The sequence below is a fragment of the Leptosomus discolor genome, chromosome 5, assembly GCF_034619465.1.
Source record: "Leptosomus discolor isolate bLepDis1 chromosome 5, bLepDis1.hap2, whole genome shotgun sequence".
Taxonomy (NCBI): Eukaryota; Metazoa; Chordata; class Aves; order Leptosomiformes; family Leptosomidae; genus Leptosomus; species Leptosomus discolor.
Genome location: NC_141395.1, coordinates 11,118,014 through 11,135,069, shown reverse-complemented (window position 1 = coordinate 11,135,069; position 17,056 = coordinate 11,118,014). Strand labels below are relative to the sequence as shown.

The 17,056-nt window shown below is 46.7% G+C and overlaps 1 protein-coding gene across 1 annotated transcript in view; it reads left to right on the top strand.

Moving 5' to 3' along the window:
* Window positions 1–3,882: 3,882 nt before the first annotated feature.
* LOC104349491 (TGF-beta receptor type-2) overlaps window positions 3,883–17,056 on the top strand; it is a 33,708-nt gene continuing 20,534 nt past the window's right edge. Inside the window, exon 1 of the mRNA XM_009955042.2 lies at window positions 3,883–3,934. Coding sequence (XP_009953344.2) covers window positions 3,883–3,934 — 52 coding nt within the window. The remainder of the gene's footprint in view (window positions 3,935–17,056) is intronic.

Below are 17,056 nucleotides of genomic sequence, written 5' to 3'. Positions count from 1 at the left end.
CATGAAGGTGATCTTTGCCCCTGGGAAGAATGAGAGGTTTGCCTCACCTGGGTCTGGCGCATGTCCAGAGTGATGTTACCCTGCACAAGGGTGTTTAGTGCCGATGTTGGGAGCTTCAAATCAAATTGATTGATTGCAGAGCCTTGCCTCCCACAGTGGAAACCCAGGCTGTTTGAAACCTTCATTTAAATATGCACTATATTGTTTCAGGTGTCCAAAGTTTTATTTTACTTCTGTAGTAAATATCTTCCAGCTTCTAAATGAGAACTTTGGGAAAACTGCTCCCACAATGCAACTTAAAAATCACCCTGCAGAGACCTTACGTTCCTCAGCCTAAATCCAGCCTTCAGTGTGTCTTGAGTTATGAGGTTGTCCAGACCACTAATAGAGGAGCGGGGGAATTTACACGAAAAGGAATAAACAAGCCAACAATAAAAATAACCATTTATCTCTTCTTCCTCCCCAGTGTCTTACTCCAAAGGTCACTGTGTTCTCTCATGGAAGCAAAGCTCTATAATGTGAATTTAGACACTTTAGTCTAAATCCCTAGGGTTCTTACTCACTTTTTTCCCACTTTGTTGGATTTTTAATTTGCTTTTTTTCCTTGGATACAGTCTGAGAAATAAGCAGGAGTTCCATAACAGAGCTGTTGGTCAGAGAAAAGCCCAGGTCAGTGGGGCACTGTCCTGGTTTGGCTGGGAGAGGATCCCAGCCCAGCCATGCTGGGCAGGCCGTTAGCAGTTTGAGTCAGCCAGGGCAGCTGACCTGAGTGAGCTACAGGGGTAGCCCATCCCATCATGGCATGGTCATTATACAGGGGAAAAGTTTGCTGAGGAAGGGGATCTTCTGTGGGCTTCTCCCTGCTCCTGAGGACTGCTCTCCTGTGACTGCTGCATGTTCATTTGGCTGTGTGTAACTCTGTCTACCTTTGTTGGTCTTAGTGCTGTTTCATTAAATCTGTTTTCACTTCAACCCACAGGCCTCCTCTCCTTTTCCCAGTTCCCCTTCCCAACTGGTGAGGGGTTGTTGGGTGATAGAGCAACTGTTACAGTTTAGCCCTGGGTACAGGCTAAACGTAGACAGGCATGTGCCGCGTGGCTCCCCGCTCAACCTGGGGTGACTCACGCCATAGCATTAGGAAAGCTCACAGCCTCGTGTTGTTCCTATTTTGCAGGTGAGTTTTACTTGCAATAGCCTCAGCTCAGTGGACCAAAAATGTAGGTTACGGGAGGGTACATCTACCTCTGTGCAATTTTACGTGCAGCAAGGTCTGAACAGACAGGTTCTCTCTGTGCAGAAAGCAGCCTGCAGAGCCCAGCGGCCAGTTTATGAAAGCAAACCCTCACCCATGTCACCACAACACCCTGTTTTGCCAAGCAATAAGTCTAATACCATCTAGAAATAAGGACAGCTTTTTTAGGAAGAGAGGGACAAACGTCGCTCCCAAAAGCTTCCCCTTGCAGAGCTTCCTGTAGAAACCCAACTGCCTTGTAAAGATGCCATCATATGGGACAGCTACTGCCTTTCCTCTCATTTCAGTGAGCTCCAGACCCAAATCTCTCCCTAAGATTATTCTGCAGACAGCACAAAGCATTTTACAGGGTTCGGTTTGGCCCAGAAGTTGTTTGGGATTGCCTGGGTTTTTGGAAAACACAGCTCCTGCGGCTTGGGGTCCCTGGCTGCAGGGATGTTGTGCAGGCTTCCTGCTGCCTTCCAGGGTCTGACGCTAAAAAAATAGTACCCCTTGCACTTCCAAATCGTACAGCATGTTTTGTCAATGTCCACCATTGTTTAAAGCCCCTCTGGGCTCCTGCTGGGGACATTATTTCTCTCCAAGTTCATAGGCAGCAGGGGACTCTTCCTGATTTTAAAGAGGGCTCTCATGGATCATGAATAATCTGCGACGTTCCTAACACAAGCCTTATCCAGCTGTCTTGTAACACACAGAAGTGCTCACATCTGAAAATTCAACTGCAGTCTGAGCAATCTGCAGGCATTTTGAAATGCTCTGAATCAGAAAGGACAGTTGGCAGGTCACCCAAAGAAACCACTGTGCACACAGCAGTTTCAATACACTTATTAGAAAATGATGTCTTTCTGAAAGTTTGCTAAACATTTGCTCGTCCTTAGCCCTCAAAGGCCATATCTCAGCTTTTGTAGCTCAGGCCAACCCATCCCTTCTTGATGAATACTACAGTGCACACAGTAAGATACCCTGTAAAGACAGCCAAATGTTGCACCTTGCCTAGAACTGGAGCCGATGTCCTCCAGGGCTGTGAGCAAGAGGCAGCTCCCCTGGTCAGAACCTTTGTTCTTCCAGATACCTTCTCCATATACTTCAGACAGTGTCTTCCCTTAGGGCATCCACCTGGCTTTCTGCTCTGTTATCCCAGGGACATACAACCATTTCTCCATGGAGGACAGGCTAAGCTGGCTTGCATCTGGGCACCTTGAAGCAGGTCGGAGCAGACCAAGCAACTCTCTGCAGAGGCACACTTGTGTAGCCGTGGCATAGGAGACACGCTTTGTGTTTGTCAGCTGTGTGTGTACCTCACCTAACACCTTCCCTTTTTAAATACAGGAGAAGGGAAAAGAGATACCATTATTTAACAGAATAAATTATACAAAACAAGTGGGTGCAGTTTATCAGAAAGATTCATACAAAGAAAGGACCTTCAAGTCCAACAGAGCAAAACTCTCACTGGCAACAATCACACATACACACAGGCATGTACAGATACACCACATACCCACCACACACTGATTAATGAACTAAAAGATGAATTGTAAAATGGGTAAATAAAAAGCTGGAGGTTCACTGAATGAGAATGCTGTGTATGCATTAAAAATTAATCTATGTATTTATCAATAACTATAAAAAATTAGCCTCACCTTAGGGCAGGCATTTTGGCTGCAAAAAGCCTTATTAACAACATCTCTTTGCTGCACACAAGTACATTGATCATTATTTTAATGCAGTCTGAAGGATCAGGCTAGATCATAGGGCAAGAGTTTGAGGATTTTACTCCTCCTTTTGCCACTGATTCATTGTGTTAACAACCAAGGAAAGTTAGATTTCTGCTACGTTTCACAGTTTCCCTTTTCTAAGTGGGATAATATTTCTTACAAGTTTTTGTAAAGCAGTTTGAGATCTTGGGGAGAAAGCAGCTATTTAAATGCTCTGTTATTATTTTAGGCCCTGATTCAGGAAAACATATATGTTTAAATCCTGCTGCTTTAATGGTTCAAAAGCACCTACTTTAGGCTAAGCTCATATTGATGTGGTCTTTCTGAAAAAGCTACCCTAAAACTTCTAATTATACCTATTAAAAATATAGCCCGTTGAAGCTTACTTAAAAGATAGAGTTAATTTCTTAAAGGGGGGGGGGGGGGGGAAGTAGCAAAATAATGGCAGCTCAGCATATTGAAGCTTTACCTTCCATGGTTTATTCAGATGAAAGAGGCATGCAGGAGTACCCATGCCTTTTTGATTAGATGCATGCAGCAGACATTAGGTCCCCTTCAAAGATCCTTGGGCCGTATGGAGCCGGGAGCAGCTCCGCATTGTCACTGGAAAAAAAAAATCCAACTCTTTTTCTCAGAGCCAGGCTTCTTCCCCCTGGCTTCCCCCTCCCATATTTGTATATATTTCGAGAGGAGAGTCGGGCTTAGTTTGTTCATAAACTGCAGTTCCTGGGCGGACCCCACACACAGCTGGGCTTTAGCGGCTGGATCCGCCTTCCCGGCAAGCCTAGCCGGGAGCCTCGCAAACTCGGGGCTCCGGGCTTGACAGCAGAAACGCAGGAGACTGGCTGCACTGAGGGAAGATGAATTGGTCAACACCGTGAAGCCGGGCTTCTGGTCACTGGCGGGATCCAGAAAATGGGTTACTGGAGGAGACCGGGTCTGCTTTCCTTACTGCTGCTCTCCTTCTGTGAGTAGAAAAATGTTTTTGGTTAGGCAACGTTAAACAACATACTCCGAGAGGTCGTTTGTTTTTCCTTCCTTCCTCAAAATAGCTAATCTTTGATTTCTCCCCTGACAGCAATTAGCCGGAGGATTGGAAATAGCTGAGAATGTAGTAGAATAGGCTGCTACGACTGCATCAGCTGTGTATTTCTCTTACGGCAAAGGGCAAGCGATTGCCTTGGTGGAAAGCGCTGCATGCTCGCTTGGAGCAGCTCGCAGATGTCAGTGTTTACAGTGCAAAAATATATATAGGTCAGCATTACTTGTTGGAAGTTTTTATTTTATTGAGGGAGATTAAAAGCAACTGAAGTGCACCGCTGAACGATCTGCCTTCGACAGTGTCCAGATGTGGTGAAGTTTGCAGCTTAGAACTTTTATCATCCCTGGTTTATGCGCAGAATTAATCGAACTATTAAAGAAGGAAAGAAGTGGGGAAGGGGGAGGAGAAGTGTCTTTGCAACAACATCTGGTTATTCGGCAAACCTTTCCAGCGCTTACGTAAAGATTTCTTTGTAATAAGTGCCCTGTTTAGGTTTTGATAGCACTTCTTCAATACTGTAGATAAAACCCTCCGGCAGCACTTGAAAATGTGCCCATCCATGGTTTAACTTCTCTTGTTTATATCTTGATGATTGTTTCAAAACAGGGAATAGATTTGTGTATAACTGAGTGTTATATACACATCTCCTAAGTATGTGTGTGTGTGTCTTTTTGTATATACAGTGCCTATGTACGTGTATACACACATATATCCCTATACAGTATATATTTATGTATTTGCACAGACAATGGCAGTTTTTACAGTGAACTCTTTTACAAAGGCAGACCCGTTCCCCTTGCTATAGAAATTTCAACGCAGCTGAAATTGCTTTTTGCTCAACGCGATGAAGTAGGAGGATTATAATTCCAGTATTTTCGCGTCCAGATGAAATAACTGGGGGCAGGGATCTGTATCTGCATTCAATTTACATAGGTCCCCCTATCTACAGGAACAGGGAATGAAAGAATATGATCGGTCAGTAATTTGGGTGTAGGCAAATACCAGCCTTGGTGCAACTGTTGAAGCACAGAAGACCCAGATGGGGGCATTTAGGACATAAGGTCTGGTTGATTTTTCAAAAAGTTGCGGATATGTACAGTATTCATTATTCTAGATAATACCCTAAAGTGTGGTTTGAAATGTAGGATGCTATACTAATAACATCCTGCTAAATTAATCACATTTGGAGCAGAACTGAAGGAATTACTACAAGGTATTATTTAAAGCACAGTCTTGGGTTGTTTTTGGTAAGAAAGAAGACCACTAATTATCCTTCAGAAATACCTAATTTTGGAGTTATTTAACTTATGGTTTCCTTTTTCTGAAAGGCAAGGTTTTAATCTGAAACAAGCCAAACCAAAACATATCATGATTACTAAGTTCATCTGAAAGGTTACATGAGTGATATGATGACAAAATTTGCCTCCATATGGGGAAAAAAAAAGGCCAAGGCGCGCTCTCTGTGATTCAGCTCACCAGTGATATATGTTTTCTGGAGCTACATCCACCTCCCTTGCATATAGTGTTAAGATCAACCCTACAGTCATTCTCAGTCAGTAAAAGTACCCTGGGAGCTCACTTTGCATTGACATTAAGAGAGAATGGAACAGCAAATGCCCCCAAGTGACAGAAAATACACATTCAGCTGTTCTTCAAGCAACAAATCCCACCGCTCGTCCAGCCTCTCTTGAAAGAGTGACAGCGCTAGCTTGGTGACAGCAGCAAAGTCGTTCCTCTTAGCAGAGAGATTTAAGACTTGCCATAGGGAAAACGGCATGGATTGCATCTCTGTCATCCCAGAATAACTTCAGCTGAGCATCTTCAGGGACTTTGCTCCTCTCTCTGAGTTTACACCAGGACAGCAGAGACCCCAATTTCTGCTCCACGCTGCCTGTCGCCATCCCTTTAGTCACCGACATGGTTGAGCAGTCACCAGACAGCACATCTGACCGCTATTGTCCATACACTGTGGAAAAAAGGACTGTGGTCTGACAGACCGCTGAAATTTCAGCTGCTGGATTTTCCTAATTCTCCCTGGCCAGCCCTAGCAAGGCTTCAAAGTATCTACCCTTAAACTTCTCCCTGTGACAGTGGCTGCTGGAGGGCAGCATTTTGACATGGCTTTCTCAGCAGAAGGTGCAGACAACACTGTAGTTGCACCACTGCTAATATAAATCCTCACGCATGCGGGAAATCCTTCCAGGGCAGAGATCTGGTGCAGTTCTGGATTTACCTAGCCTGGGACAAAAAAATACAAGTATCGTTCAGGATTGGAAAACCTGTCTTACAGTGGAGGGGAGCTGAAGGTTTTCAGTGTCTTTAGTTTGGTGAGGAGAGAGCTGGGAGGTGAGCTAGTTATCATCTAAAACCAGGTCCCAGAGAGACTCTTCCTGGTAGAGGGCTTCCTCTTCTATGGGACAGAGGAAAAACAAGATTTACACTCTGGAAGCTGAACCTGGGTGCTTTTGTGTTAGAGCACAACATGGCGAAGTTGTTCCAGCAGGTAATTACTCAGGCTCAGGATGTGGTGGATTTTTGTTGCTCCAAGCCTTCAAGACTGCAAGACTATCTGCCTAGTAGGCTACAACCCACGCAGAAGCTACGGACTTGATGTCGGGATTACTGTATTGTGCACGTGGAAACACTCTGGCCTTAAACTTAATAATTAGCAGTTTTCCTGCCCTGTTTTGCATCAGAATTGGGAAAGTCTCCCTTGTGCTCTGTCTGTCAGGAACAGGGCTCAGGTCAGGCAACACAACCGGGGGGCTGAGCAAAATCTTGTCTCATAGAGAGGAAAGAAAAGCACTGCAACTCTTTGAGCTGTGGAGACAACCTCAAGAACGTGAGCTAAGTGTCACTGGTGTGACAACAGCTGTCAGGGTGTGAAGAGCCCCAGGAGCCCAGCAGAGTGCCTTGGGGATCCAACCTCCAAAAGAGGACATGGAACTCAAAATCTGCCAAGGCACGTAGCACTTACCAAGGGAGAGCCCCATGGGATCTGCTGCAGCTCTGGGGAAAGAGGATTTGTGAAGTGAGGGAAGGCTGCAGGTCTGCCACCCCGAGTCCAGAGCTCCCAGCTCCTGGGGTTTGGATCTGCTTCCCCATAACTCGGTCTCCCATTAAAATGCTGGCCCGCTAATATATCCTCACATTTTTTGCTCTGAGTCTCCTGGACTCTCTTTGCCATGGTCCCTCAAGGCACTTTGATGGCTCCACAGATAACACATTCGAGGGGGTATCTCTTGGTAGGTGGTGGCTCTCTGAAACCACATGCTCCTTCCTGCTTGCACAAACCAGCCCCTGTTCCCCAGTGAGCCTCTTCAGCTAAATATATAGAGCGTATATAATTCATAAATCATGACAGGGAGCTCCGGGGCTGTCAGAAAAACATCTCTGGCTTTTGATCTGCTCGAGAAATCTCTGACCTATCCCAGGCTCCTCAGACAGCTCGTTCAAGAAGCTGGCCCCTTATTTCTAAGGTCACCAGGGCTAAAAACAGGGGTCCTACTGCCACTGAAACACCAGCCTGCTCCTCAGGCAAGGGATTGCACCCCAACGCCGACGTGCACACAATTCAGGAACACAGGATGAAACCTGAGCTGGTGAGAGGGCGAGGGAAGGGAGAGGATGAAAGAAGAGTCACCCTCCATTTCACAGGCAAATAGATCCATTTGCAGAAAGGAGCTTTGCAGGTCCAAGGCTGAGCCGGAGCAGCAGAGCAGACCTCTTCTCCCAGGCTACGGAGGTGGGTGCTGCCCGGCCTGGGACACATGGCTGCAGGGTTGGTTATGACAATTCTTCTCAAGTAGCACCATATTTTGTTTTGGTGTTGTTTTAAGGCAGCCCAAACACCAAGGAAGAAATTATCACCCTCAAAACAAACCAAGAGGCTGCAAAGGCCCCACATTGGCTGGGTGTAGGTAGCTGGGTTGGGAGCAGGCGCAGCATCCACTGCCTGAAGGAAAATCTTGTGCATCCTATCATGAGGCTAAATAAGAACAAAGTTGCAACAAATTCTCCAGTTAGGAAATAAAAGGGGAAAGCACAAGAAAAAACCCTGACAATGCAAAACTGGAGTCCTCTACAGTGTTGCAAGTGGCATGAGACTCAGCAAGGAAAGTGATGGATTATTCTGAATCCACCTTTACACTTCTCCAAACTTGATACACCAAGGGCTGAAACTGTAGTAAGTTAGACTAACTGAAGGCTAAGAAAACTGGTGGTGTACAGCTATGTCAGATTTATGAAAGTGGGCATTTCCTCTCCCTTTGCGCCTCCAGCTTTCCTCAGACTTGAGACAGGCCAGTCATCATTAAAACTGCTCAAATCTGTATTTTAGTGGGGGGCTTTGCAGAGGAAAGTGCTTTCTGAAATGTAATTCAGTGGAACTTGAAATTAAAATATACTGTTTTCTGAAGGAAAAAAAAAAAGCTCATTTTTACTGGTGTTATCACTGTTTAATGATGGTCACAAAGACATTTTTGTGTACTAGCAGTAAAAAAGTTCAGCCAGCTGCAATCATGATATTTGTTACTCCCATTAGAGATGGAGTCCTGAACAGATGTATCCCACTTATTCATTGAATATGCAGAAAGCAAATATTGGCATTAAAAACAGGTGACTGGGGGCTTTTATTCTGAGAAAGTATTCAACTCCACTGCCTGTCCTCCACAGCTTCATATTGTTCCATGTTTTGCTCCGTCAAGTTTATTTCCTCGGGACATCATTTTCCTCTCCCTTTAGTGATAACTCTTTGCAATAACATTTGCTTTCAGCTGGGCTCCACAGTGTTGCAACTTGCCATAAACTAATGAACTCTCCCATAGATTGTCATGTTTTCAAGGAAGCGCAACATCTGATCTTTTTATTAAAAAACAACAGTCCCACCACGGAGACAAAATCAGCAGCTCCCACACACTTTGCTCTTTTCACATCCAGTGTTCAGTGCTGTGTGCCAAGTGAAAGCCTCGCGCTGGAAGGGGCCTCCATGTAGAGGGGAGATAACACCACCGATGGCTGCCTGCCTTATCAAACCTGTGGATTACAGCTACATTATCTCCATGCTGGACCCCAACTGTGGGATAACATTTCCTTAGGGATCTTCAGGGGGAAATGAAGGGGTGGCTGAAAGCTCTCTTGGCCCTGCTCGCATGCACATCCTTGGATTCAGAGACAACAATTGTGATCCTGCCTCTGGAAAGGATCTGTAACATCCATCAGAGTCATATTTCTTGTTCATCAGTTGGTTCATCTTTTTGTGACAGCCCAAGTAGGGCTGAAACTCTCCTGCCAGCTGCTGGTAGCTGTCAAGCTTTTAGAAGTGGGAGAGCCTGCTTATCATGCAATCCCCTCTGCAGTCCATGCTCCCACCAGTTATGCCACTCCAGGACTTACCCTTTCGTGGAGCTGTTCCGCTGCAGTGTTTTGCTTCCCATTGATAAGCCAGGAACACGCCTGACAAACGACAGCTGATTTATACTACAGCAAACGCATCTCAGCATTGGGGCAATTAATGTATCCAGCTGTACACCGCAGCCTGCCAGTCTGCCCTGGACAGAGGGCTATCACCCACATGGATTCTAGCAGCTCCCAGGATATCCCTCAACTCAAGTGTTACCCTTGACTAGACAGGATTATTTACATCTGGATTTGAAATTAATTTTTTTTTTTTTTTTAAAAAAAAAGGCATTTTCAACATTTCCGGTGTGCGGTTTGCAGCTATCAGCAGAAGCAAGCTGTAATGGGGAGCTGCTGTGCAGCTCCAGCCATGGCAGCTGCAGGGCGTCACTTTGCAGAGTCCTGCACTCCAGTTCCACCCACAGCTTGGCAACGACTCTCAAAGTGGTTGAAGCAGCATCGTACTGGACGTGCTCTGCCTGCAGCAAGACCTCTCACCTTACCATGCTGTGGGTGGAGGCGTTCCCCTTAGCTCCATGTTTTTCCTCTGCCAGGTCCAAAAGTCCAGCTCTTCTGGGTGAGTAGAGGTGTGAAGAAAGCCATCCCCAGCAGCTTCCACCCCAGCTCCAGAGTGAATGCTGATGAGGCCTGAAGGTGTCTGAAGGAAACGCCTGCCTGCCTTCACTCAGCCTGCAAAGAGCTGTTGTCGTCCCCTTGCAGCATATGATGGCAAGTCCTCTGACCATGCCTGGGAGCTGGACAGTCCGTGCCTCCATGATCATCACAACCTAATACATGCCCTGCACATAAAGCAGTGCTGATGAGCTTGTGCCAACAACTGGAACCAGTGCAAGCGTGGCAGTCAGCAACAGGGCTGGCTTATTGCTCTGGTCCAGGCTGCAGGCAGAGCTGAGTCCTGAAGCAGTCACCTGGGGTGACACTAACTGATGTGATCCGATCATTGATAAGGCATCTCCTTGTCTCAATATCTGAGCATCTCCTAATCTTTTCAGTTCCCCCAACACCCCTATGAAGATGTTCCCTCTGAGAACCACACGTTTTTCTTCTGTCTGCTTCTGGGAGGCCCGGAGACGTCTGCTGAAGTTCCTGGCCTGCTGGTTGCTACACCACTAAGAAGGGCCTTTTCCTTAGAGCCACAATGCAAAACCCTAAGATTTTTGATACTGATCTCTCCTCATTTCAGCCATTCCAAACCAGAAGGCTTGACTGTGTCCTGCATTGCCTTGCGGCACCGTGCACCCCATCAGAAAGACGATACTCCCAATGTGAATTCATACCGTGTCTGGCACTGGAAATCCAGAGAAGAATTTCTTCTCTTTTCCTGCAAAATCATGAACTCAGACCCCTTTCCAGGAATGGTTCTTGGGAGTGCTGTGACTACAAATATTTCTGAGGTCTTTACAATAAATACTGGTATTGATATTTCTTTAAAAAGATCCATTCCTGTTTTCAGATGGATCATTTAATAAGATGCCACCAGTGCAGAATGAATGCCCATGTCCCCTGAGAACTGTTCAGCAGAGCAGGTTGCCAGTCAACGATGAGGATCATCTGTCTGATGTGGCTTGATAAAGCTTCCTGCCTGGGAGACATTAAACACCAGCATCCAGCATGGAAGAAACTGAATCAGCCACTGTCTTGCTGCACAAAGCATTTTTTCCATGCTAGATCTATCCCAAAATTAGCCCCAACCAGTCCATGATAGCAAACAAGACCCTTCTTCTTACAATGGGAAGTGACACACAGAGCCATAAGCAGCGAGCAATTGAATGAATCATCCTTCTTCAAATAGACCCAGGGTACAAGCATCCACAGAAATAAGACCAATGGATCCCCTGGGAGCTCAGTTCCTGCCATGTCAAAAGGCGCTCAATGATGGCAGAAAATGGTCGCAGATGTTCCCACCAGAGGCACAGGCTATTTGCTTGGGCATGAGATCTCCTCAGCGCACTTTTACTACGGTTTTGTGTATCTGCCCTGCACTCACCTTGTAAAAGAGCATCACAAATGGCCAAGTTTTTCTTTCACCCTTGTCAGGGCTATTACCTCTACAACAGGCTGCAGCCTGGGAGGCAGCTCTTGGGCAGAAGTGTTGCTCAGCGATATTCAGACCGTGGCATGTTTCAGGAGGCATCCTGGGGCAGGATGCTGAGTTGAAAAGGCAATGCGCTACTGCAAAATGATGAGATCTCAGAGTGGGAGATGGTGAACAGAGAACATTCCTCTCTTTGTACGTCCCTCCATGCTGGAGGAGCAGCTTTGCTCCCTGCACCTCTTTCCCTCCAGCCGCCGAGGCTCTCTGGAGCTGTGCTGAAGCTCTGCCCAGGGGCTGGGACCCACAGGAACCCTCTCTTTCTCCTGCCAGAGTGATCTCTAGAGAGGCATTACACAGACACGCAAGCTCCTGTTACTTTCATGTGTGGAGAAAAAGCACTTCAGGCCCTGTCAACAGGACTCATTGTTCCATTCCTGCAAAAATTCCTTTCCAAAATCCTGCTCCCTCTGCCCTCCTGCCATAGCTCTCTTCTGCTTTAGAAAAATTGAAAATATTCAAGCTGAATTCAACCCTATTGGGCAGTGCTTTTTGGTAGGTTACAACACAAGCTCCTTAAAAGTTATTTTTTTAAGAGATCAAGAAAGAAATGAAAGAGAAGAACACACAATCTGTTTGCATGCTAAATGTGGGACATTTTAAGAGAAGCAAGAAAGTTTTTAGCATCTGTAATCCAGGCTAGCCTCAAGTTCAAGTTCCCTCTGACAGCACAAATTACTTAATTACTGTTAGATCCAGTCTAAATGAGGGCAAAACTCAACTCTATGTAATAATTTTAGCAGACATAAAGAATGGGCAGTGCTGGAACAACTTGATGACAGCACATTGACGGAGAATTAACAGAACATCTCTGCCCCGACAACTCATCGCACAGTCCCTTGCAAGCCCCGCTTCTCCTCAGGAATCAAAACGACACAAACGCACAAATGCAAAAAAATACAAACTAGTCAATCACGACAAGTCCACCCAAGATATGAAGAGCAGCTCCAGTCTAACGTCTCTTTGTGGGCTCATCAAAGTCCTTCTAGCAGATGGTAAATCGAACGTGTGCCAGGAATTTCAAACACTCCTCAGGAAGTTCATCTAAATCATCAGTAAACCATTTGCACTTAAAACAGAGTGAACCCTGTTGCCCAAATGTGACCCAGATAATGTTTCTGACATGTTTACCTATTTGGATGATATCTTCAAATTTCAATTCCATCTCTTCACGGAGCTTCAGGATTCCTGCAGAGCCTGAAAAATACACACAAAACTGAATTCCAGAGTATAATATGATGATAATAGTAAAAAACCCCCGCTGTGCAGTAGTTTTACTTGAATTGCAGTAGTTAAGACAAAGCAACATCTGCAACCGACTTGCAGCTCACTTGCTTTTAGAATCATAGAATCATTAAGGTTGGAAAAGACATCTAAGTTTGGCAAGTCCAACCGTCAAACCACCACCACCACCCCCACTAAACCATGTCCCAAAGGGACGTCCCTTTTCTATGAGGAGAGGGGGACTCATCTCTGCTGCATCTTCCTGAGAATGAAATGCAGAAGCTGCTGTTAAATAGGACATAGAATACAGCGTTGGTTGCTCTGGAGAAACAGGAGCAACAAAAATGATGGCAACAGCACTGTGGAGTCGGTCGACTCTTACCTTCTGCCATTCAGCACCCAGACCTGCAAGTGCTGTTAAATCCCCAGCAATTTATGCAACAACTTGCGACAAGATGAGCTCAAACCACCCGTGTGTGGCCAGGCTGTGACTCCTTCTCCCAAGCAGCGTGGGAGGTGGGAAGAAGGGACTCCATTTTTCAAGACCAAGATTTAGTCAAAAACAGATCACTGCAAAGCACTCTTCAAAGAACTGAAATGTCAGAGCCCTCTGAAAACACGGCCTGTGAATCCCCAGTCATCAGGAGACATTTTCCATGGGGGACATGTTAGCTCAGCCCTCTGCAAACCTCACCGGCAGCCTACACACACCACACCATGCAAAGCCCCAGATAAGCAAAGGCGCCAGCAAAGCTCCTAAAATTGCTTATGAACACTGTACTCAGCAGTTTTCCCCCCTCCTCAGACCTTGAATAAGTTGCTCTGCTTTCCATCAGACGAAGAGAAATGGCACGTTCCCCTCACACGCCGTCTGGGCTGGTGGGAGTTGCTGTGGTGGTGGGGCCAGGGTATGGTGCTGGTGGAGGTAACCACAGGAGACTGGGTGTATATATGGTTTTTCCTTGCGCTGACCCCCAGCTGTGGTGATTTTTTCCCTCCCAGACCCCAGGATTGTTGTTCAGGCTGTGCTGCTTGGCTTGCTCTCTCAGGGCTTTTCCAGTGCCACGCATAGGTGGGAAGGACAGCAAAAGACATGAAAGAGAAAGGAACAGGAGCAATAGGTGCAATGAAAGGGACTTGTTGCCAGCTGAGATCTTGTGTTGCACCTTCAGACACAGGACAGCCTCAAGTCTTGGTTTGCATCATAGCTCCTCACATTTGACTTTCATAGCCTGGTACTTAACCAGCAGCTGACGAATGCCTAGTGGGGTAAGTACAGTTATTCCTGGGCAAACTCACTACTGCTTTTGTCTGCCAGGGCAGGTTTTCCCTGGCGTGGTGATGGCTCTGGAAGTACTGGTCGTAATTACACAGCAACCCGCAACAGCCAGCACACACTTGGCCTGTAGGGAGTGAAAAAACCCTGTGTTAAGCTGCTGTCCTGGGCAACTTGAGGGACTCTTGCACTAACCCTCAGCCCTCTCTTGGGCCACCTTTTCAATGAAGCATGTGGGGCATCCCTGCTGATCTCCCGAGGGGATAAGCGAGCCTCCAGAACAGCAGACAGACCCCTAATTTGCGGGTTCCCTCCTGGTTTTAGGACAACTTTCATCATCTAGTGAGTTGGCACAAAGTTAGGTGCAGTGGTGACATCCACATGGAGATGTGAACTTGCACACCAGCATTGCCTTCAGGCTTGTCCCATCCTGCCCCTTCACGACCTGTCACCTGCCCCCAGGAGCACAGCATGGTGCCATGTTTATGTTCAAATTGCAGCCTGGCAAGCGGCAAATGCTATTACATGATCCATCAGCCCAGCCACACCTAATTCAGCAGTTCAGCTTAATTTGGACGTAGCTGCTTGCCCAAGTGAAGCAGGTGCTTGGGTGCCTCAGGGGCTCACTGAAAAATAATGCAGATAACATGCAAACAGGCATCCCCCAGCCACTGACTCTACTGATATTTCAGTGAAGATTAAGTGCGTTGGTGAAATGGATTCAGAAACACAACATTTTCAGACATTGCTGAATGTTTCAAAGACACTGAGAAAAACGAGCAAAATGCTACAGGGCCACTAAGTCTGTGCTTTGTTCATTCCGTGTCCCTCCTTCCTCAGCTCAACATCTCAGGGTGCAAACTGGTGTTAATGGGAAGCATGCTGCCCATTACACCAGAAAGAAGAGTTCTTCTGAAAGATCTTGAGTTCAGAGTCTAACAGGGGTATAGTTTTTGCCTCACCTGGTACTTACAGTGCTTCCAAAGCTGAGCAAGGGCAGAACATCCTCCCCATCGCGTTGGGTTGAACTTTAATGCCAGACTTTCTTTGGTGAGTAATTTTCATGTTTGAAGGAGTTCTCCCGCTAAAAGACAAACAGTATACAAGCGTAACACGTTTCAAGGAGCAGCAGAAATCCACCAAGGTGCTTAAAAATAATTAAGTAAAATAAACTTTGTCTTAAAAATTTCATGCCAGGAGTAAACAGAGAGGATTCGTTTGTAACGCCCTGTCATGTGCAACATGCAACTTTTCCATCTCTCTTCTAATGGGTTGCATGAGAGCTTGGATGCAAAGTAGCTGCGTGGAGATGGGGAAGATCCTCCAGGAATTGCTTTGCATGTGGAAATGAATTTCAGTTCAGCCACTTCAGAACATTTTTTTTTGTTTACTTTCCACTGACATGAAATCAGCCGTGATTGCGTCGCATGCGGGATTGGTTAGCCAGTTACATAATGCTTAATAAATCCAAGAGAAATAATATAAAACACATCACCCAATCTGGGGAGAGTAACAGTATCCCAGCCAGTGTCACTAACCCGCCCGGGCCAGGCATCGGCGAAGCATCTGACATGGTGCTGGGGGGATGCAGGGTTGTGCTGCTGCGTGATAGATGTGACTAGAAAAAATGCTTGTGGCTTGTTTAGCAGCTTTGAAGATAGACAGATTGCTTGGGCAGACCATGTGTGCTGGTGAGGGTATATCAAAAAGCGGAGCTCACACTCCCGCGGGGAGGGCAACTCACCCTGTCCTGCAGGGCAAGGCAGGCACATGCTCATGCATCCAGCTCCAGCTGTATCTGCTGCTCCTGCAAGGTATTACTTCACCCTGTTAATTTTCTTCTCTGTACTTCATAAAATCGTAACGGCCCTGTAAACAGGAAGAGCAAGATTTGGTGATTAAATTATTTACCGCAGATTGTTTCCACAGTGGTGGTGTGGAGGGGAGAGGACATTTCACTGAGGTGTCAGCGCTGGTCGTCCCCAGGCAGCGAGAAGGAAGGGAGACAACCCAGGATGGGGCTAAACGCAAAACAGCGGTGCTGACTTGCACCCAAAAAAAATGGGGTCTGCAGGAAAACTGAAGGTACCTCCAGCTCTGCAGTGCCAGCACCCCAGCTCTCCCAGGAAAGCTATCCAACCTATGGGTGCATCTCCCCAAGCACACTCCACTGCTCTGCTTGGACCAGCTCTTCTCCTCCTTCCTCGCATTTCCCTGCCTGCTCTGCTCCCCTGCTTTGCTTCCAGTCCCAGGGGAGATCTGCTGCCGCCTTCACCCCTCCTGCGGTTAAATACCAAGAGAGGAAAAGCTAGGGCTGAAGGGGTTAATTACTACAGGCTCAGCACAAGCCAAGTCTGTAAGTGACTCCCTATTTCTATTTCGAAAAGAGGCTGCCTGGAAAGGGAAAGGAAAAAAAAAAAAAAAAGAAAGAAAAAAGGTTTACTTTACAACCATCATTATTTCATCTGCAGAGTTTATACAATGGAAAATAAAAGCCAGGGTAGGCGAAGTCAAATCATTTCTGTTTCATTAATGGTATGGAAATCGTTTTCTTTTAATAGGGGAAAAACAAATGTGAACTTGATGTGTGTATGTGTGCGCGCGCGCATGCAACTCCCTTCATTGCAAAGGGCAGAGCAGTGAAATCCAGAAATAAAAAATGACTCAGAGGCCGTAGGATCTATGACTCAGTGGAGCTGTTGTTGTTTTTAAACACAAGCGAGAGCACAGATATGGCAGATAATTGCCCGTGCAGCCCTCCCATCGCAGGCATCCCCCCCAGCCCAGCCGTCCCGCGGCAGCACGCCTGCTCCCTGCCAGCCCACCCCGGCAGCTGGCACCGGCCGGACACTGCACCGCCACCCAGACCTCCGGGTGCCCAGCAGGATGGAGCACGGGTTGTCCCAGCAGGAGCAGCTTTGGGGGACAGAAAGTGAAATCTGGGTCAGGAAACTTGAGATCTCCTGGAGGGGAAGCGTCTCACTGCGGGTGGAGGAGAAGGGTCCCTGGCGTTACCTGATTTCAGTGCCTTGGGCAC